A 23617-nucleotide genomic window follows, 5' to 3' on the forward strand; every position below is an offset into this window, starting at 1 on the left:
CTTTATCTTTGTTGTTGTTGTTGTCATTATTGAGTCATTTTCAGTCATATACAATTTTTTGTGACCCCCATGAGTTTTCTTAGCAAAATAATGGAGTGGTTTGCCATTTCCTTCTCCAGCTTATTTTATAGATGAAGAAACTGAGGCAAACGGTTAATTGACTTGCCCAGGGTCACACAGCTAGTAAATATCTGAGGCCAGATTTGAACTCAGGTCTTCTTGACTCCAGGCTTAGTGTTCTATCCACTGCACCACCTAGGTGTCTTTTTGTTTACATCTTCCTCAATATTGCACACAAAGGAAAAGCTCAAATAATGTTTTTCAAATTTAATGTAATTGGAAACCTGCTGGGACTCTTCCATTCAGAAGTTACCCAGAACTACACAGCCCAGAAAGGCCAGTGAGGAACTTCCCATCTTACCCATGGCATTGCTGTTGAGCAGGAGGACCCCATGGGCATTTCCATCCTCCTCCAGGCCCATGTAATAAGGGTGCACACCATAGGAATTCTTCTTGTACTAGGGCAACAGAAGAAGAAAAAAAAGATCTTTAGAGACATTTTTCCCCTACCAGATACCCACATGTAAATGGATCCCAATTTTAGATCCAGATTCCTCCATGAAAGTGGTTAAAGGTGTCAGCCCCAAAGGAGAAGGAAAGAATTGGCTTCCTCTGTGTCAGAGCAGAACTCAACAGATTTGGGTGAGTTTAGATAAATGAAGCCAAGAGAGAGCACATACGAACTCATATGGATAGACAGACTAAGAAATCTCAGAACTGTTACATTCTTACCCCTGGGGGCTGGTCTCGAGCAAACATTCCCCATGTGTGCCAGGTCATATTTCTTCGGAACGTCGTGTGCTCTGTTTCCCCAAAGCCATATATGTACTGGGATGGGAGGCGGTTAGAGATGCGTAGGAACATGTCATTAAAGGTGAAGCCAGGGATCTGAGAATTCCAACTGAAACATAAAAGTAGATATTTATTCTGGGGAAGATATTCTACCATCATCAAGTATTGTAAATTCCCTTCTTTAAAATAAAATTAATTTTTTAAAATAACAGGCAATTCTATAACTCGGATAGCAATATGTCACATAATCCATCACTCATTTTTCTCCTAACATCCTCAGCTCTGTGGGACTGCCTCAAAGCATGTTTCCAAGCATAAAATTTAAATGGTCTCATGAGAATAGATCCCTCTGAAAGAACTCACTGGCCTGTTCCACACCATGCCTTCTCTACTTGGACCATCCCTTCTAACTCCTCACCATAGGTAATCTGATATCTACACCAAAACCCCTCAGTTTTGATACATGGGCTACCACCTTATCTCTCTAAGACCACTCCATGTCATACTCAAGTACTCATAACCCCTTCCTTTTCTAGTACCCTTTTATACACTGTCTTGCCCTATTTAAGCTCCTTGAGGGTAAGAACTGTCTTGCTTATGTTTATAGCCCAGTACTTAGCACAATGCTTGACACATAATAAACACTTAATAAATGTTCACTCTATCTATCTATCTATGTTCTAGAACCTGAACCCAGACTGTCACTTTAGGATAGTGTCTTCATAATAACAATTAAATTTACATAAACCTCTCAACTTTATAAAGTGCTTTCCTTGAAACTATTTCATGGAGAAGATAATGCAAGGTTTATTATTCCCATTTTGTCAATGATGAAACAGAGCGTCAGAGAGGCTCCATGATTTTTCTGGGGTAGTAATGCTATATAGGCAATGTGTATAGGAACTAGCACTCAAGCTAATCTCAGTAAAAATTAATTTTTCAGGAATCGGAATCATTTAATTTAATAGCAAACTGGTTCTACTCACATTGCTGTGCCAGTGCTCCGACGCTGGATCTCAATCCCAAAAGGACTGCTCTTTATGAAAACATCATAAAGCCGATTCTCAGAGGTGCCAGAGGGAGAGCTAGGGACGTTGAGGGGCACTGGGACCTCGTACCTTTTGCTATTGGCATCATAGATCTAGAATGAGAAAACATATTCTAGATTGAAGAAAAGACTGTTGGTCAAAGTCATTGAATCTTAAAATCTGAGTCATGGACCTGGTTCACGAAACATGAAGAAGAAATTTACCTTAAACTGCAGCATATCATTCTTATGGTAGGTGACATCCAAATGGAGATGATTCACGGGGGTAGAGGGCAGGTTGGAAGAATAGACAGCTGAATCTAACAAGAGATCAGCAGTAATCCCCATTGGGTTGTACTGAATGTTACTGACAGAGTAGAAGAAATTGGTGACATAGCAGCTAGGAACTCCTGGAGAACTGGGCAACTGAAAAACAAGGCCAGGGTCAGATAAGGATGAATACTTGCACAGACTGAAATTTGGATGGTTATTTACTTCTCCATAATTATCATTTGGTAACAATGCAAATTTATGTCTTCCTGCAACAAAAAGATTTACTAAGATGCTCAAGGCCCCTAACCCAAATACATCCTAAACATAAACCCTGTTGATTCCTTCTTTTTGTGAGTCCCCATTAATGATTGGGGGCATGTGGTTGGTAAATCTAACCTTAGGATTATTGTAATCTTGTATCATCAAGGTTTTTTTGTCATTTATAATTATTATGCCTATTACCTCCCAGGTACAGCCACGAGCTGTGCAGTTTTCTTCAGAGACTGCCTGGTCCTCAGGGTAACAGTCTATTTTGTCTACATCCCTGAATTTGAAACTCCACTCCACAGTGTATTCTTCTCCCAAGGAAAGTTCAAGTCCTGAGATGATAGCAACCTATGGAGAAATCAGGAGAGTGACCAAGAATGTCACACTTAATAGCCAAAGCCATCGTCAAGGTTCTTTCCTCTTTAAATCATTTTCTGTCATGCGGTTCCCTTAAAAGCCCCTCAAAATTCAGGACAGATGTCATAGATGCCAGGACAAAGTCTAAAAATTCAGTTAATGCCTGATTGTGAAGACCTCATAGGAAGGACTGCACAGATGTCACTATCCCCTGAAGACACTGTAGCTATGTCTTCCTACAAATTCAGTTCAAAGCTTATAGCTATGAATTGGGTGAAAGGAAATAACTGGGGATTTATAAATGAGAAAAGGTATCTGTCATAAGCAGCATGTAGCATCTCTCAAGTGTAGCCTCCTTCTAGTCACATTCTGTAGACATTTTTCTCAGTTCTAAAACCTCATTGACCTCACTTCAATATTTGAAGCTAAACAATAAACAATAGGGACTGGAACTCAATGGGAAGAACTATTTTGGTTTTATCCTTCTTTAAATTCAATCTTCTCTCAATTTTTCAAATGCTACATTCTCTTGTCCTTCACCTATTTCTCTGACCATTCCTTCTGTTTCCTTCACTGTCTCTTTTCATCTTCTTATTCCTGTGGTTCAATCTTTTCCTGAAGGTTCAGTCTTTAGCTTTCTGTTTTTATGCCCTCAACACTGGAGAGTTAATATACTCTCACTTTTTCAACTGTTTCTACACTAATGATGTTCATATTTATACCTATAGTCCTGAGCTCTATCTCTTCTTCTAATTTATTTCAAATGTTTCCATACTGGTGATTTTCAAATATATACCTATAGTACTGAGCTATACCTCCTCTTTAATCTCATATTATCAACTTACTAAGAACATTTCTATGCCTCTACATTATCCTAAGGTTCAATGTATTAAAAACCTAATTTACCATGTTCTTCCAGAAGAAAGTATCTTCCCCAATTTCTCCATTACTCTAAATAGCATCACAACTCCCATGGTCCTCTCAGACTCAAAACTTCAGTGCCTTCCTTGATTCCTCACTTTTGTCTGCACTAATCAGTCTGCAACTGGTACTTCTTTCTCCACAATTTCTCCTGGAACTGTTCCTTACTCCCCATTCTCACTACCCTATTACAAATCCCATTTAATAATTGGTTACAATAACCTGACTCACCTTCTCCAGCTCCAGGTCTCTTCCCTCTTAACTCATCCTGTACTCTACTGCCAAATCAATATTCCTAAACTGCTGGTTTTTATCATACCACATTCTTGTTTGAGAACCTCTTATTGCTCCCATTGTCTTACTGAATCAATTCCAATCCCAGAATCTAATGTCTTTCACAACCTCCATGTAAGTAGTTTTATCTCTCATTTTACAAATGAGGAAATTGAAGATCAGAGAGTTTAAATGACTTGCCCAGTTATTTCACTTTACCTATTCAATCTTTTTTCCTGATCCTCTCCAAAAATGTGAAACAAAGGAAAAACAGTCTGGATTTGAAGTTAGTGGATCTGAGTTCAAATCCCGCTTACTACCTTTGTTGATTGTTTTGTTTTGTTTTGTTTTGCTAGGCAATGGGGTTAAGTGATTTGCCCAGGGTTACACAGCTGGTAAATGTCTAAGGCCAGATTTAGACTGAGGTCCTCCTGACTCCAGCGCCAATGCTCTATCTACTGTGCCACCTAGCTGCCCCCGCTTACTGCTTTGGCAAATCACTTTATGAGCTTCAGGTTCTTGACTTATAAAATGGTCGTTGGACTGATCTAAATGATCTAAAAATCTTAGCTACAAAGGTATCACCTTCTAATTTAGCGTTTAAAGTATTAAACGCTCTCTTCAGGTCTCTGCCAATACCTTTCATTTATGCTGCAGACCACATTCTGCCTAAACCTCTATTCTTGATCCCACAGTCACTCCCAAAACTGCACCGATTTGCATCTCCATCTTTGAGGATAGAGATGGGGAGGAGAAAGAGGGGACAAGGTTTAAGCTAACTGTGAATAGGCTATACGGGTTGAGAAAGGAGCTGGATCTGTGATTTCACTGGGATAGGGAACTTACAGACGAAAAACTTCCCAATGTAGTTTGACATTTCTCTACGATGTACAGTCTTAAAGAGCTGTGAACTAAACATCTTAGACTAATGCTCCTTCAAATTCCTTAATATCCCTGTCCTTTCCTGGTCCTAGTTACCTCTGTACTTTCTTTCTTTCTCATGAGCAAAGATACCCACTCCCCCAGTAGATCTCAAAGGTTCTGGTGCTTTAGGGGCCACACTGGCTTGACAAACTGAAGCATCACCAGTCTGAGCATATTTCAGGACCTGGGACCTCACATCAAAACACTGGTCCTTTACCTTTAGATCTTCAATGTAAGTGACATTAGGAGAAGATTCAATGAGAACATTATTCTTCTTCACATTGATGTTGGTAGGTTCCTCTGTCCCAAGGATTTTAATCTCCTTAAATGCTAAATTATTTGCATCAATGTAGGACTGATGCAAAACCTTCACATCCAAATGGTTCTAGAAAAGATCCAAAAAAGTGACCTTATTATACATACTGATCCTCAAGTATTTAAAATATTAAATGCCAGGATGGCTTTTCCTTGCTGCCACCCAAAATAAGTGTTGTCTCAAAGTATATTCAAGGAATATAAACTTTCTTAATATTATCCAGAGTGAAAATTTTATTTATTTATTTATTCATTCACCCATCCCATTCCATACCAATCCATTTATTCATCAGTCCTCTGCTTAAGTGTCTAATTTGCCTTTCCTTTTGCTAGGAGCCAAAGAAAACACAAAGATAAATAAGATAGGGACCTCATGCTCTGAAGAAGTTTACATTTAAGAGAGTATATCTGTTGTCAAAATTCATAATCTATTTTCTAATATTAAAATGATTTTTGGATCAAATATTCCTGAGGTCTATTAATTTCTTAAAATAATTTGATAACTGTATTTCAATATGATTGATTTCCTTTGTAATCCTATAAATTTTGTTATATGCATTTAAAATCATTACTCTGAGAAGTTCATAGACTTTACCAGACTGCAAAAAGAGACCATGGAACAAAAAAGGTTAAGAATCTCTGATTTAATAAAAGGTCAAAGGAATGAACAGGCAATTTTTCAAATGAAGAAATCAAAACTATCTACAGTCATATGTAGATATCTAGATCATTATTGATTAGAGAAAGGCAAATTAAAGCAACTTTGAGATATTATCTCACAGCTATCAGATTAGCTAAAATCACAGAAGGGGAAAATGACAAATGTTGAAGGGATATGGAAAAATTAGGATATTAGTATACTGTTGGTAGAACTGTGAACTGATCCAATAATTTTGGAGAGCAATCTGGAATTATACCCAAAGAGTTATAAAACTGTGTATACCCTTTGACCTAGCAATACCACTATTAGGCCTGGTTCCCAACTGATCAGGGAAAAAGGAAAAGAACCTCTATGTTCTAAAATATTTATAGCATCTCTCTTTGTGGTGGCAAAGAACTGGAAATTGAGGGGATGCCCATCAACTGGGGAACAGATAATCAAGCTGCAGCATACGGTTGTGATGGAATACTACTGTGCTGTAAGAAATTAAGAGCTGGTTGATTTTAGAAAAACATGGAAAGACTTGCATGAAATAATGAAAAGTGAAGAAAGCAAACCCAAGAGAATATTGTATACAGTAACAGCAATATTGTTCAAAGAATAATTGTGAAAAACAAGTTATTCTGAGTGCTATAAATACTCAAATCAACTATAAAGGAACTATGAAGAAAGATGCTATCCACCTCCAGAGAAAGAACTGGTAAACACTGATAAAGTACATATAGTATGGTTTTATATATATTTATAAATCTGCATCAAATGGTGGCCTTCTCTAGTATGGGATGGGGAGGGAGAGAGGAAGACATTTTGGAACTTGAATTGTAACCAAAAAAAAAAAAAATAAAAGGAGAAAAATTGTTAGGAAGAAAAAAAAGAATACCTGATCTATACTAACAGTCTCTTTCAGAATTACATATTATATGTATACATATTAATGTTGTTATGTATTAATAGTAATATATAATATTACATATCATAAGTTTGAGTATTGACCATCAACAAGTACACATTCAACAATAAGCACACAAAGACACATATGCACCTATGCACACATGCTCAGGTTCACACCCAGACCTAAACATACACACATATATAACCACAGTCATGGAGCTGTTTTTTAAAAGTCACTCACTTGGGTGAACAAAAACTCATGCAAGATGTAGGCACCGCTATCTACAGTACCTGAAAGGAAGATAAATAATAGTCAGACTCTGGACATAGTAGAAATTTTGAATTATAGATAGAGAATTATCCATTCATGATGACACCTAGAAGAACATAGATGGGATGAAAAATTCATTGTACTTAAAGCCCCAGGCCCCAGACACTATGCCACTGAGTCCAGGGCTTCAGGACTATGTTATTCTTTCCAAAGATCCCCTTCCCCTTTCACCTTCACCTTGAAAGGTTAAACATAAAAATTCCCTCTCAAGTGTCTCCCATGGAGATACCCCAAGAGTTTAATCTAGAATGAAAATATTGGGTGCATCAATCCCAACACTAGATGTGAATATTTAAAAAAAAAAAACAGCTCACGTGTGCGCTCACCACACAGATGTACTTTTACTGAATGACTGTGTTCACACTACCAGCAATATTTGGCTATGAACAAGTTTGGGCTCATCTTTCATGTTATTATTGTGGGTACTCCCTTCAATATGCATATTTCAATCCATCCATGTCTACCTATCCTTTGCAGCTCTTGTCTATATTCTCCTGTGAGTCTACCGCAGGAGGTCCACCCAACATACCAAGGACCTTTCTCATATTCTCTTGACAATTCTCTTTCACTCTATGACCAGCCATCTTTTTCTCTCTATCTTTTTATTTTTTTTACTAGTCAAGGACTTCTCTGCTAAGATGAAAAGAATTTCTAGGCGCTGTCTACAACTAATTTCAGTGGAAATTTTGCAGATATTTCCATAAATGGTCTGTGAATTATTGGATGAAAACTGATAGCAAGAGAATAGATGTTAAAGGGATTGAAGAGTTTCCCTTAACACCTACTGGGAAGTTTCTGCTGTCTTCTCCATTATTATATTTAAAAATCGAGGTAAACAGAAAGACAAGATTCTGAGAATGATCAATTTATGTTAGGCTGGCAATAAGTAATAAATGAATCAACAGCCTCGCTCAATGACCAAAAGACCACATGGTAGGGCTTACTAGCCTTCATATAGTTTAGGTAAATATAAGAGAACAAAGAGCACAGTTGGGTAGGTGGGGAAGACAACACAATTGCTTACAGGGTAGACAGCATCATGGGGGTAGGTACAACGTGACTGGTTACATCAAGGAAAGTGGGCTAGCACCCATGTGGGATTAGTGACCATTTCCCTTCGTCATTAAGAAATGCTTATTAATTTATGGGATCCATCTACATATTACAGACCTTGTTAATGGATATGAGTTAGCAGACTCCCTGGTGCCTAGAAAAGTTTGTTAGGGAGATAAGACCTTCCTTAAATTGTGCAAGGACAATGCAGGGACAATCTCTTAGAGTTAGCTTCAAGACTTAAAGATTATACCAGATGTCTTGTTATTTGCCCAACAGTTAATGGTATAGAAGAATGACAATCCTTTCTTTTTAATTACAGTGACTTATGGTCAGACTGACATTTGTACTCATTCAGAGGGGAAAGCTAAATTCCTGCACTTAACTAAAGGATATACATAGGGAACTTAAGCAGATACAGAATCTATTACAATATGAAATCAATACAATATAGAATCAATTACAAAGTAGAATTAATTTTAATTTCTCACCCTTTTCCCCTCAGGATCCCATTCTTACAACATAAACCATTCATCCTTAAACGGTGAACATTAACTTTCTTAAAGAACTAAATGCCTGGAAAAGATTCTCACTCCAGTTTAGCGACCATAGGAGACTAACGGAGTTCATAGAACAAGACTATAGGTTTGGAGTGACACATCCTAGCCTATGGCTCTGTCATAGTCCAGGGAAGTGCTTACCTTTAGTTTCTCCATCATCCCAAAAAAGTTCTCCTTAGCTTCCTTATTGTCATCAAGGGCAATGATAAGACCAAGAGGATTCTTTCGGCTGCAGAAAGGAAGATCGAGTTGAAGGACTCTAAAGATCTTGCATTAATAAAGATTGGCACATTATCTGAGAATAACGCCATCAGAAATTTTTCTCCATAAGTAAAAAAAGTTGTTAGCACCAAGCAATCTGTTTTCTGTTGTATGGTAGAAAGAGGGTTAGATTTGCAGTTGGAAGTACCGATTTCTAATTCTGCATCTGCCACTTGCTGTTTGACCTTAGACAAGTCCCTTAATCTCTCTGAGACTGTTCCTCAGCTGCAAAATGGGAATTATACTTGTACTACCTATCTTAAAGAGCTATGGGGAAAGTTCTCAGTAAATCTCAAAAGTTCTAGGTCTAGGAGGAATCTAGTCCAACATACTCATTTTATAGATGAGGAAACTGAGGCTCTAAAAGATTAAGTGATTTGCAAAGGTCACACAAGTAAACAGGAAAGATGGTATTTGAACCTAGATCTTCTTACTCCAAAATTAGTTTTCATACCAAGCTACCTCTTACAGCTATAGGATTATAAATTGTAACCCCTTTCCTTGACATAGAAAATAGCAAAAAGCCTCCCATTGCAATAAATCCAGGTACCCAAGTCATTGTCATGAACAAAAATTGAACATCAGCTAATAAAAAATTCATTAGATTTGAGTATGTATACACGTGTGGTTTATTTTGAAATAAGAAATCAAATTTAATTTTTCCTCTAGTTATATTTGTGATCTCTAAGTCATTTTTGTTATATTTAGGATTTCAAAGGGAATAGAAAAAGTTATCAGAGAGGAGATGGTCAAATATTTTCCTAATTTTGATAAAGGAGAAGAAGCTGTATTCTGGAAACTGTGGATCAGAAAAAATGATGCTCATTCCTGTCTATATTTCAAAACTAATTCTTTACATTAACTCCTAAGCCATCCATTTACTTCCCATGTCTTTTTAATTCTTCAAAGTCATGGCCATTAGTCAAAAAAGATGAAAATACCAACTGTACCACACCCCAAATCCTTCCATTTCTTATCCAAAAGAAAGTTTCTTGAAAGATATTCCAGAGTTCTGCTTTCTGTTTCATTTGTAACTACATGTCTCAGCAGAAATGGTATCAACTGTCTAGTGAAGGCTTTCATGGTCTCTTTGCTCTTAGATTCATGCCCAAGAAGAGAATCCATCAGTTTTGCTTTGTTAGGTTTATACGTCTCTTGTTCCTCCCAGTAGACCAATAATATTCTCTTTCTTTGTGGAAAAGTAATAGGATCTCTCTATCTCTTCCTTTAGGAAACAGTAATAGAATTTCTCCTTTTTCCCTGGACCATAAGAATAGTGCTGCTCCTTCAAAATGATGGGAATTGCCACTAAAATAACTTTATACTTGGTATATAGTTGGAAAGCAAAGTAATTCATAAAAAATCATTTTTTTTCCTCATTTTCAAGGATGGGGGAAAAAATGATACCTTGCTGAGGGTACATCATCTAACAGGAAAAAAAGGAACATTGGTTTCCATGGAGTAATACTGTCACCTTGAGGATTTTTAGGATATTGCCACTAAAGACTTTAAAAGTTTTATCTGATTGATTACTGTTTTTCTTCCTTTTGATCTATGCTGTATATCACTTCTAGATGAATCTTCTTTGAACATGACTATCAAGTCATACTTCACCACTCAAAAATTTTCAATGGCTCCCTGCTTCCTTCATGTTCAAGTCTAAATTTCATTTGCCATACTTGAAATTTCAAGGCCCTCTTTCCTCAAATTCCAAATTAGCTCTCCAACCTATCCCCAACACACCTCTATCACCTAGACTGGCTTAACTCTCCTACCAGGAATTAAATGTCCTAATTCACAGATCATTACACTATACAATAACATCTTCTATAGGAATTGTGGACAGCAAGATGGCACAGTGAATAGAGTGTCAGGCCTGTAGTCAGAAAGACTCCTCTTCCTGAGTTCAAATTTGGCCTCAGACTCTTACTAGCTGTGTAACTCCGGGAAAGTCATTTTTACCCTGTTTTCCTCAGCTTCCTCATCTGTAAAATGAGCTGGAGAAGGAAATGACAAACTACTCCAGTATTTTTGCCAACAAAACCCCAAAGGGGTCACAAAGAGTTGGACACAATCAAAAAATAACAACAAAAATAAGAGTTGTATTTAGTGATTAGGAAGCTCAAAGATAAGAAAAGAAAGTTCATAGGAGCATAGGATCATAGAACTCAATGTGTAAAGAATGATGAGTTAATTAAGATAGAAACTAGAACCATGGCTTTAGAGGTGGGGATTTTAGAGATCACCTTGTCAAATCCCATTCATCTTACAGAATAAGAAATTGAGGCTTATAGAGATTAACTGACTTGTACACAGTTAGTAAATGACTAACCCATGGGCAGATCCTTTGACCCCAAGTCAAGCATTCCTTCCACGTGCCACATACAGTGTCTGATAGAGAACTTCAAAAACATGCTATTGGGCGAAGTATCAAACCAATAATTTTCTCAGAAAGAACCAATATTGAATGTTAAGACTGAATGACAAATCTATTGATTAGTCCCTTCCCTCCACTCATTGGGATAAAGGAGCCACAATGCCTTTTTCAAGGAGATTTATACAACTATGCAGGGAAATGGCCAGCCAAGAACCAACCCGGGAAATGAGACTTAGCCTTCAGCATAGTACCTGGCTACTGTGGTGATGGCTGGCTGCTGTGTGGGGAAAATATAGCCCCCTCGAAGATGGAGCCCAATTTTGTCTGCTGGGAGTAACATCTCAATGTTTTGTTTTCTCCACGATGTTTGGCCACCCTAATTGGTCAGAAGCAAGAGTAGGTTGCATTAGGAATAGTCACCTGTCAGTTATCTGCTTTGTAAATTATCCATGCTACACTCCCTATCCTTCTTCCATTCAGCTGAGTCTCAGGCTTTGGCATAAAGACTGCAATGCCAGTATCACTTTGCTATCACGTTGGTATTGTGGGTTTATACTATATATATATATATATATATATATATATATATATATATATATATATATATATATACATATATATATATATGGTATAATATATAACATATATACATATACACATACACATATATATACATACACACACACACCCATATGCACATACACACACACACACACACACACATATATATCATAAGGTATTGTGGATTTATGGGGGACTAAAGGTATGAAACATTGTACAAATACACTGTCAAACTTGGTTGAAATTAAGTTTTGGGGAACTGCTCTTTTTCCTCTTATTTTTTATTAGGAAATGTAGATGACGTAGAAGCAAAAGACATAAGTTTTTCAAGATATTCCTCTTCTATTACTCTTAATTTCTTAGCTGAAGCTCAATTTAATCATCATGAGAAGAGCTTAAAGTGTATAGTCACTAGGTTATCACCATCACTGGATTGTCTGCTCTAAGATCAAAGTGATACCATGCTTCTTCTGTCTCCCCTCACATTCCCAGGCTTCACTATGGAATCTCAGTGCAAACACGGTAGTGTATATTGTTTGATATAATTTGGTCTGCTGGATTTTGTTGAACCATCCCCCCTCCTCTTATTTGGTGTCATAAAACAATGTCTTGCTAGGTAGGTGAGATACATAATCAAAAATAAAGGTGATATAAAACCAAAGGATTCATATTTTTTAAAAGAAAAAATAACACTAGGAGATATCTCAAGGGCAGAGTTGGCTAAATTTCTCTCACAGTTACATTCTCCTATCCCTACCCCTATCCCTACCCTATCTCCCAGGAAGCCCTCTTTAAGAAACTGTATTTACCAGGGAATCTGGATAATCAGCTCTACTTACAGTTTCATATTCATACCAGATAGCATCAGGCATATATGCTGTCACGTTCTCAGCTCCCTGAAAGGAAAGCAAAGCCAAGCATTACCTTTCATGTCCCTGAGATGAAAAGCCTTCCCTAACATACTTCCCAACCGCCCTCTCCCTTTCACCCCACCCCCTACTGAAGCAGGAATGTTCTCTCCACTCAGTAATCCAAAGCATCTGCATATAGATTCCCCTCTATATTAAAGGCAGTCTTCTGAAGGGTGAGTTTGAGAAAGTGGAAATCCCAAGCAAACTGAAGATTTGTCATCAGAATTTGGCTCAACAGACGTTTGTAAAACACTTAGCACAGTGCCTGGCACATAGTGGGTGCTTAATAAATGTATTGATTGATTGGTTCCCACAAGAGCAGGGGGAGGAGCTGAAGATAATACTGAGTCCCTATTAAAAAAACTTACCTCATCCAGAACAGGAGTGATGAGAAGTCCAGGCCCCCAAAGAAACTGTCTATATATATCCCAGGTATAACTGTCATTATAGAACCTAAAAACCAGAGACAGGAGGGGTAATTAATATCACTTGTTATTGCTAGTAGTTCTCAAGGATCTGAATTATTGCGTGGCATCACAAGGAAGAAAAATGGGACCAACTCTAAGCAAAACACCAAAGTATATCTTTGGTACCCATTACTACCCTTTTCAGAAGTCCTATGTGCTCTCACTTTCTCCCCCAGTGTCCATGCCCTACTGCAGTACCTATCTAGGGCTAGGTTTCCTAGGAAGCGCCCCTTATTCTAAGGATCTTTTTGTTAGCATCCCCCTACACCTCCAACTCACCTTCTTATCCCCAACAACCCATAAAAATTTTCAGCTGGCTGTTAGAGCAAGTAGATGTGGTTAAACTAATTCAAACACAAAAAAAGTCAATGACTTCAAGTGTATAATTGATATCATATTGCTTGACTTCTCAATGGGTAGAGGAGGGACTGGAAGAAGGGATTAAAAATAAAAATTAAATGAAGTAAAAAATGAAATAAAAATTTCCAAAAAAATTTAAATGAATGTTAAAAATAAATAAATTTTTAAAAAAATGTCAATGACTGAGTCACCTCTCCCAAAGATATTGAATTTTAATAAGGTAGATAAGATATGGTCCTATAGGTAGCAACACCTTAACTTAAAAGGAATAAATCTCTGGGGGTATAAAACAAGTTTCCAAATCAGACTGAAAAAGGAGAAATTTTCAAGGGGGCGGGGTGTCTTTCTTAGCATACTTTATGTTAAACTGTCTCCCCATGTGGGACCAGTGAACCCAGATAAAAAAGCACTGTTCATGCATTCTATTGGCAAAGTAGCCATGGAGTACATCTATACCATGGACAGTGTGATAATTTGCACTAAAGTGCCACCCTCCATTTACATGGAATGTTGTTGTTCAATTGTTTTCCACTATGTCCAATTCTGTGTAATTCCATTTGGGGTTTTCTTGGAAGAGATATTGGAGTGGTTTGCCATTTCCTTCTCCAGCTTATTTTACAGATGATTGAGGCAAACAGGGTAAAGTGACTTGCCTAGGGTCACGCAGTTACTAAGTGTCTGAGGCCAGATTTGAACTCAGGGAGATGAGTCTTCCTGACTCAGGATCTGTATTCTATCCACTGCCACACCTAGAGGCATTTCATGGAATATTATCAACACAACGCACACAAGTGTGCCCATGTCACTGACTTGCTCAAAAATCCTTCTTTGGCTATAGGAGAGAGTAGACTATCAATTCAGGCCCTACCAATTAAATAGTATGCCTATGTGTTAGTCCAGTTAGGAAATTCCTCTGAAATCCAATTTTAAAACCACTTAGTCAATGTAAAATTTGATGTATGTTTGAAAAAAAAAAAAAGCTATATACAGTATGCTCAATACTTCACATTTATCCTCTTTTATCTGTTTTCTATATCTAGAAATATAGTTTAATTTTGATGATGACTGCCAAGTTCATAATATTCTATCCATCTATTTTGTACAAGAAATCACTTGGTAATCTCAGGAATTGCTTTCAGTTTTTACCCAAACATCTGGTACCATGTAGAACTGGTCAGAGCTAACAAAGTTTTAATATATCAGAATTCAAAATGAAGATCAGGAAACTCACTCATGTAGAAGGGGCCGGGCTACAGTGTCCCCCCGAGTGTGAGCTCGGAAAAAGAGGGTATAGAGATAGGGCAGCAAAGTATAACGGATGTTCAGATAGTGTCTGGAGGTATTCAAAAGAAGAGAATCTTCTCCAAATGCAGCAGGATCCTGGTCCTAGGAGCAAAAGGAGCAATATCTGTCATTAGAGATCACAAAACATGAAAACGTTCAGTGTACCTTCCGTGTGAAATACCAGTGTTCCAAAACACTGGTCTTCAGCAAGCCTAGAACACAAGCGGAACCTACTGATATCATGACCAATTATACACCACAAAAAAAAAAAAGTCAAAAAAGTTAAGTAAATGGCTTTAGTTAAAAAGAAGTTATTCTCTTACACTGCTATTTTTCACACAAGACACTCCATCTCTGGATTGCAGGCATTTTCAGTGGCTGTCCCCCATGCCTAGAATACTCTCTCTCCCTCCTTATATCACCTTGGCTTCCTTCAAGTCCCAACCAAAATCTCATCTCATACAAGAAGCCTTTCCAGATTTCCCTTAATTCTAGTGCCTTCCCTCTATTGTTGTTCTTTTTTTAAATTTGTAATTTTTTTTTATTTTAAACAAATGCAAAATAAGGCAAGAAAAAAGAAAAAACATGAAAATTAAAATAATATAAAAATATAAAAGAAAAAAGGTACTGTTATGTACACAGCAGAACGTGACAGAGGATTCAAAATATACAGCAATAAATTGCCATTTCAAGAAAGCCTATATAATAAATACTATGCATTATTGTATTGGGAGCTCTCCCTCTTTGCTTTCTTTTAAGTTTTCTGTTGTTCTCTTCTGTGCACTTTTTACTTTGTTCTTTTTTCTCCCTTCCTCCTCCCACTCCGGAAGGCTACAATTAAGTGCAGAGATATATGTATGTATATATGCATGCATGCATGTATGTATATATTTACACACACATATATGCACATATACATATATACACACACAAAGACATACATATATGCATAAAATCACACATACATAATATATATAATCAATAATCATAGTCATATATAGACATACACATTCATACACATCTACATAAGGCTGTACTGTACTTATTTATCCTCTATTTCTCTAAGGATAGATAACCTCTTCCTTCATAAGTCCACGTCTTTCCATATTTTTCCAAGTACACCAACTCGTCATTTCCTACACCACAGCAAATATTCCCACCTTATACTGTCTAGTTGTTTTAAATAGTCCCAAGATCATGATTACCACCACAGCTCCTTTTTCCCTAACAAATTCTACTCCTGATCTTTATTTTATGTTTGTGCGTATCTCTTATTTCCTATCTCTCCTGACTCCTCTACTTTACTTCTACCCTCTATCTTGCCCTCCTATTACTTAACCTAACCCCCTCCAAAGATCTCTCCCTTATCCTCTCATTCTCATTAATCTAAACACCCTTCTATATACCTTTAACCTATTCCCTCACCCTTCCCTCTAAAGATTCCTCCCTTATCCTCTCTCACCTCTTATCCCCTTAGTATTTTATTTCTTTCTTAATTTAGAAAACTTCTACATTCTAGATACATATATATATATATATATATATATATATATATATATGTATTGTTCACTCTTGAACCATTCCCAATGAAAGTAGGTTTCTAGAACTAACAGCCCTCCTCCCCCATCTAATTCCTTTGTCAGTTCTTCCTCTCACACTTCATTTATATAAGATCTTTACTCTTTTTAGCTGTTCCTAGACCATATTACTTTTTTAGAATCACATAATACTAAGCCTTACCTGATTCTTTCTTATGAACTACCTCTATTATTGTTCTTCAGCTGTATCAGTCCCATCTGACTCTTTATGGCCCCATCTGGTGTTTTCTTGGCAAAGATATTGGAATGGTTTGCCATTTCCTTCTCCAGCTCATTTTACAGATGAGGAAACTGAGGCAAACAAGGTTAAGTGACTTGCTTAGGGTCACATGGCTAGTATCAAAGGTCAGATTTGAACTCAGATCTTCCTGACAATAGGTCCAGCACTCTATTTACTGTGCCATCCAGCTTCCCCCTTCCCTTTATTGGTTATCTCTAATTTATCCTGCACAGTTGTTTTCCTATTATCTCCCCCTCCTTAGACTTCAAGCTCCTTGATAGCAGGTACTGTTTTCTGCCTTTGTGTCCCCAGTGCCTGGCACATAGCAGGTGCTTAATAATATTTATTGCCCAATTTTCCCTCCTCCTCCATTGTCTCCTTTTTTGTTATGTTTTATTCTGTTTCTCCCTGTTTGAGTACATTGCCTTTTCACAGAATCCCAAAAACTTGTAGCTGGATGGCACCACGGAAATCATTATCAAGTCAAATCCTCTCATTTTACAGATTAGGAAACTGAGGCCTCTAGGGGTGAAGTGAGTTGCCCACCCTCTTCCTATCCTTGTGCCTTTGATCAAGAAGAAAACACCCATTGCTTCAAATTCTTCATCACCCATTCGCTTTTCAGCTTCCTGATATTTCATTTCTAGCTTCACTTCTCTTCCCAAACTATCCTCTCCAAAGGCTCCAAGGACCAAACCAATGACCTTTCTCAGTCTTCATTCTCTTGCAGCAATTGTCGTTGACGTATTAAAGCAGATGCTATGTTACAGGCAGCATTTCTGAATGAGGTAGGAGATACAGCTAAATGACCTTTACAGTACCAACTCTGAAATTCTATGGTTGAATTTCTTAATTCCATTAGAAATGGAATTAGAACAATGGCAATAAATAAAACTAGTAATAAAGCCAATTTATCCACTCATGAATTAGTAATAATATTTATGTACTTTAAGATTTTCAAAGTATTTTACAGATATTATCTGGGAAAATCACTTTGGTAGCTGTGTGGAGTTTGAAATGGAGGTGGTGGTGGTGGTGGTAAATTTGATGAAACGAGACCTTTTAGGACACTATTACAATAGTCCAGATCAGATCTGCTAGGAGCCTAAAGTAAGGTTGTGGTAACATGAGTACAGAAAAGATGGATATGAGAGATGATGTAGAGTTAGAAACGAAGATTTGCTTGGATATGTGGGGGTGAGTGAGTGAAGAATGGAGGATAACACTAAGGTCGTAAGCATGGGTGACTAGAAGGATGATAATGTCTTTGACAGAAATAGGGAAATTTGGAAGAAGAGGAAAGAAAATGGAATAAGCATTTCTATACCATCTACTATGTGTCAGGCACTAAGTACTTCACAAATATTATCTCATTTGAACCTCACATAACCCTGAGAGACAGGTGTTATCATTATCCCTGTTTTTCACTTGAGGAAAATGAGTCATACGTCTACAGATTAAGTGATTGCCCAGGGTCCCACAGATAGGAAGTATCTAACGCCAGATTTTAATTCAGGCCTTCCTGACTCCGGGTCCCGGGCTCTGTTGCCCGGACCTTGATTGGGATTACTCTAAGCCTGTCTATAGGGTCATTTTGTTTTTTAAGTTAGCCCAAATGTAACAGACCATAGAGGAGCTTCAGTGAACAAACACCATGGTGGGGAAATTAGACTTTCCTAATTCATCCCAAGTATCTCTTGAGAAGTTTACCTTGTAGCCTTGACCATTGTGATTCCTTGAAAATGGATAAAATGCCCCAAGCTGCATCCACCGCCTGCACAGTTCTTCTGAGACATCATTAGCATAACCACAGATGTCAGGGCCCACCTGGAATCATGACAAATTATGGACATAGGTCTTTTTTGGTGCATAAGTTTTTTGTTTTGTTTTAGATGGGTTTTTTTAGCATTCTCACCACACTTTTATCATCCTGTTACTGCCTAATGGTGATCCTTGTGATGTAAGCATATTTCACTCATAGCATTTCTTTCCTGACTCCCATTATGATATAAAGATGATATCTCACCACTTGAACTTTGCTAGACTCCTTCTAGAAAGCAACTCAGACTAGAAATAAAGAAAGATCCTGGCCAACATTTCTTCCCAGTAGAGAAACTTGGGGGTTTCTGGAGGGGATGCTCTCTATAGTCTATGCCTGGTAGAAAGGTGGAAGCGAGGGCTTACCATAGGGATACCAAACAGGTTGAATTCAAGCATGCCAGGTATAGACCAACGAAGGTCATTCCACGTAGCTGCGTTGTCCCCCAGCCAATGGGCTGCAAATTTGCCCGACCCAGCAAAGGTAGAACGTGTTACAATAAAGCTTCTTTTATTAGGGAAGATAGTTTTTACAGCCCTGCAAAGGAAAAATGAAGAGATAGGCAGTTGAATAGTTTTGCTCACCTTCAGGGATTCATCCTGATTTTATTAATTTCAATTAATTTCAAAAACAAAAACTCCACATGCCTACACAGACACAAGTATAAATTTTTGGTTTTGTCCAGGCATATGATTTCATTGTTTTAAAGAATCTTTGGTGAAGATACTTCCTCTACAAAGCAGATTGGCAATTGATCTATAACTTCTCATTTTAGACAGCTGTCTATAGCACCAAATGGTTAAGGGACTTGTTGTTAAGTCATTTTTCAGTTGTGTCCAAGTCTTTGTTGACCCCATTTAGCATTTTCTCAGCAAAGATACTGGAGTGCTTTTGCCATTTCCTTTTGTAGCTCATTTTATAGATGAGGAAACTGAGGCAAACAGGGTTCAGTGACTTGCCCAGGGTCACACAGCTGGTAAAGTGACTGAAGCCAGATTTGAACACAAGAAGATGGGTCTTCCTGACTCTAGGCCCAGCACACTGTGCACTATGGTGCCACCTAACTGCTCTTTTAAAGGACTTGCCCAGGGTCATATGAAAGGAAAGAAGGAACCAAACTACAGTCTCCAGAATCACATTGCTAATATCTCAGGTCACATTTGAACTGAGGTTTTCCTGACCCCAGACCCAGAATTCTATCTCCTGCGCCACCCAGATGCCTCACTTTTTAGCTGCAGGGCTAGCATGTGTCAAAATTCATTTTGACTCTGAAACCACCTTTGTAGCACTTATAATTTGCTGCCTCTCAGAGATAGAAACAGAAATACAGGTCAGAGTTCAGAGTTAGAGCCAGAAAAAAGAATCTTATATGGAATATTGTTTTAAAGAAACAGGCCACCAGCCAGGATCTAGAAATAATTTTGTCAAATAGGACTTTTGCTTGTAATGACATCAGCTATATGAACCACATAAGATATACTGTCTATGCTCCCATTGGTTTTATATAGACCCCAGACATAGTCCTTGAATTCCTGTGGCTTATGACCTTAGGAAACAGAAGAGATTTTTTTAATGACTAAATATTAAATACTCATTCTGAATGAATGAAACACTCCAGGAATTAGGAGAAAGAGTGTCTTCAACTGGGTCTTACCATCTATTCCCAAGATTCACACAGGGAAACAGAACATTGCTACTGATAACACTCACTTCTCTGATTCATTTCCATGTTGTTGGGAGTTTCAGGGAAAAGAAAAAGACAAATGTGAGGACCATTTTCTTTAGGCGAGGATTTCTTGCAATTGATTCATTTCCAAAGTCTGAAAATTTTTTCAGGGCGTTGAGCCTAAGCTAGTACCACAAAGACCTTGGACAAAGTGAACCAAAGTGTCCTTCTCTGAGTCCACAGTTCTATCTCATTGCCCACTTCAAAGACTTGATTAAAAAGTAAAACAAAATAAAAAGCCCTGCTTGACAATATTATTTCCAAATCCTGGCTGATTTCCTATCTCTTTAAAACACCATTCTGCCCAAGAATCTTGTCTTTTACCACTGGTTGCCATGGGATCTGACCTGTACAACAGTTATACCACTGAGACGCCAGAGACCAGAACTATGGATCTTGGCGGCCTTTTAAAATTCTGCCCCTTGATGATGCTCTTTCCCCTAGGTCTTTCTTGACTATTATATTTATTCAGACTGAATGTGTAAGCATTCAGAAAGTCACTGACAAGGTACTAGATCAAAGGTTATTTACAATTTAAATAATTCAATACCAAATGGGAAAATAATTTATCATAGAAGAGGAAATGATAAGAGAAAGAGATCAAAGATCAGTGATAAGGAGCAGTTTTTCCCCAGTAGAAATGTTTCTGTATCCTTAACCTTAGCTCCCTCTCTCTAACCATCCATGCCCTTCTTGATGCAAAACATTCCTCTGTTCCATAACAAATTATTTAAATTAATGAATACTCAGCATATACTAGGTTCTTAACATTTTTCCGTTCTTTCCAACAGCTCCTCTGCCCCTCAAACTGTATTGCTAAAAAAATGAAAGTCTTCTGCTCTCCATACACCCCAAGTCTCTGGTGCCACACACTACAGATGAGGGCACATTAGCAAACAACTGCAAGCTGAAACCACAGATGTTTTGATGAACACAATTTGGTGAATGCTGCTCTTACTCTTCTGTTGCAATTGCCATGGAGTAGCCATACAGGTTGTGGACATCATAGTGTTTGCCCCAGTGCTGAAGTGCATCCATGCAAAGGGTCTTGGCAGGCAGAAGTGGTCCAGTACTCCTAAGCAGGAAAGATGAAGCAATCAATGAAAGCCTACGTCTTTGTGACATTGGTCAGTTTCCAAACCATAATAAAAAATTCAAGTCCTCAGGAAAGTTTGTGCTATATAATTTTAAAAGAATTTTTGTATTTGTAGCAAAAATAGCACTGGGTTTAGAGTCATAAGAGGTAAGTTTCTCTGAGTCTCATCTTTGGTATTTAATGTCATAGATCATAGGATTACAGAGTTTAAAGTTGGAACAGACCCTAGAGACCAGCCAATCTAATCCACTAATTTACAGATGAAGAAAATGATGGGCCCAGGACACATAACTTGGGTAAATTACCTAATCTTTCTGATGCTCAGTATCTTTACCTGTAAACTAAGAGCACCTGCACTCCTCAGCCCACACAATGGTTGTAAGGATATAATGTACTGAATGTACACAATGTTCTTCATAAGCAACAAAGCAGCATAAAACTATGAATTGCTGTTAGTGTTATTATTATCATTATTCCCCCGATGTTAATTTTGCATATCTCTGCAGTAGTGGAGAGCTACACTGAGACATCCACACTCTCCCACATGGACTGCTTCTGTTTGTTGAATCAGGAGTCTAGGTTGGAGTTATAGTCTATGTTTGTGGGACTAAGCAAAACTGACTAGTCCCAGAAAGGAACCTATAATATGATCAAGTGGCTCAGTATGCAAAGTGCTCTGATTGGTGTCAGGAGGACCTGAGTTCAAATCCATCCTCAGGCATTTATTAACTGTATAACCCTAGACAAATCATTTATCCTCTGTCTGCCTCAGTTTCATCAACTGTAAGGTGAGTATCATAATAGCACCATTTCTCAGGGTTTCTGTGAGGATCAAATGAGATTACATTTGTAAAGTGCTGAGCACAGTAACAAATATTTAATAAATACTTGTTCCCTTCTTCCCCCTCCAACCCCTCCCCCCCAGCCCAGCTTTATCCTTATTACAACCATTCTCATATCAATGAGAGAAGTGCAGTTCAAGGCATCTAGATGTCTCAGTGGAAAAAGCATTGGACCTCGCATCAGGAAGATCTGAGTTTAGATCTGGTCTCATTCATTTACTAGCTGTGTGACCCTGGGCAAGTCATTTAACCTGTTTGCCTTAATCCACTGGAGAAAGAAATGGCAAACCACTCCAGCTTCTTAGCCAAGAATAAGTCAACATAACTGAATGACTGAACAACAACAGCACAGTCATGGTCAGATAAATAAAAACTCGGAAAAAGCTGAATTATCCATTCCATTGGTGATTTATAAGGCATCATACCTTCTCCAAATTATTATCTATCTGACTAGCACATATTATTAGAATTAGAGATGACTTTCTAGGCAAAGGAAACAAGAGGGGTATAGCAGGAAATGTAGGTGGGGTAAAAACAAAAGATAGCAATAAAATTTTATTCAAAAAACAAATCTATACCAGTCATTTGGCACTTTACATATGGTTCCCTGCACTGTAATTAGTCTTTTTATATCTGGGTTCTGGCTCCTATAAGAACAGTCACTATATCTTATACCTCTCTTTATGTTCCCAGAACTCACCATGACACCTCAAACATAAGTGCTCAATTCAGCACGCCTGGATGATCTTTTAATTGCTAAATTCAATGGCCTTTGCCCAGTATTCATCCTCCTTTGCCACAACAACTCTTCCTCACTGTTCTTATCATTTGTTAGTGAAGATGATAATAATAATAGTAATAACTAGCAAACTCGCTACTTGACACTACATTCTCCTAGGTCTTTTCTAGCTTCTCACTAACTGTTCATTTCTAGTATCTTCTCTGGTTCCATCTTCCCCATCCAGACTTCTAAATAGAGGCATTGATTAAAGTTCTACCCTTGACCCTCTTTTTTCCTCTCTATACTTCTTTTCCTCAGCAGCAGGAGTAGTAGAAAAGGTCCTTGGCCTAAGTCAGATCTGGGTTCAAGTCTTGGTTGAAATGCTCATTTACTGTGTAACTTTGGACAAACCACTTCACCAACTTGGACCTTTTCTTGTTTATAAAATAAGAAAGTCAGGGAAGCTAGGTGGCGCAGTGGATAGAGCACCAGCCCTGAAGTCAGGGGGACCTGAGTTTAAATCCGGCCTCAGACCAAACACTTGACATGTACTAGCTGTGTGACCCTGGGCAAGTCACTTAGCCCCAATTGCCTAAAAAAAAATTAAAATAAAATAAAATAAAATAAGAAAGTCCCTTCTAGGTTTATTATCACTTTCACAATTCAACT

General features: G+C 37.8%; 1 protein-coding gene across 1 annotated transcript in view; it reads right to left on the reverse strand.

The window, feature by feature from the left end:
- The window catches only part of LOC110216253 (maltase-glucoamylase), a 154067-nt gene that overhangs the window by 87507 nt on the left and 42943 nt on the right, over window positions 1–23617 (reverse strand). Inside the window, 16 exon segments of the mRNA XM_020998063.2 lie at window positions 422–518; window positions 793–961; window positions 1839–1993; window positions 2105–2305; window positions 2615–2767; window positions 5112–5279; window positions 7003–7052; window positions 8847–8882; window positions 8885–8934; window positions 11595–11719; window positions 12744–12800; window positions 13184–13268; window positions 14874–15028; window positions 18455–18571; window positions 18929–19100; window positions 21248–21361. Of these exon segments, the coding sequence (XP_020853722.2) occupies window positions 422–518; window positions 793–961; window positions 1839–1993; window positions 2105–2305; window positions 2615–2767; window positions 5112–5279; window positions 7003–7052; window positions 8847–8882; window positions 8885–8934; window positions 11595–11719; window positions 12744–12800; window positions 13184–13268; window positions 14874–15028; window positions 18455–18571; window positions 18929–19100; window positions 21248–21361 (1904 nt within the window).

Source organism: Phascolarctos cinereus, unplaced genomic scaffold (assembly GCF_003287225.1).
Source record: "Phascolarctos cinereus isolate Bilbo 61053 unplaced genomic scaffold, phaCin_HiC Scaffold_1;HRSCAF=81, whole genome shotgun sequence".
Lineage (NCBI taxonomy): Eukaryota > Metazoa > Chordata > Mammalia > Diprotodontia > Phascolarctidae > Phascolarctos > Phascolarctos cinereus.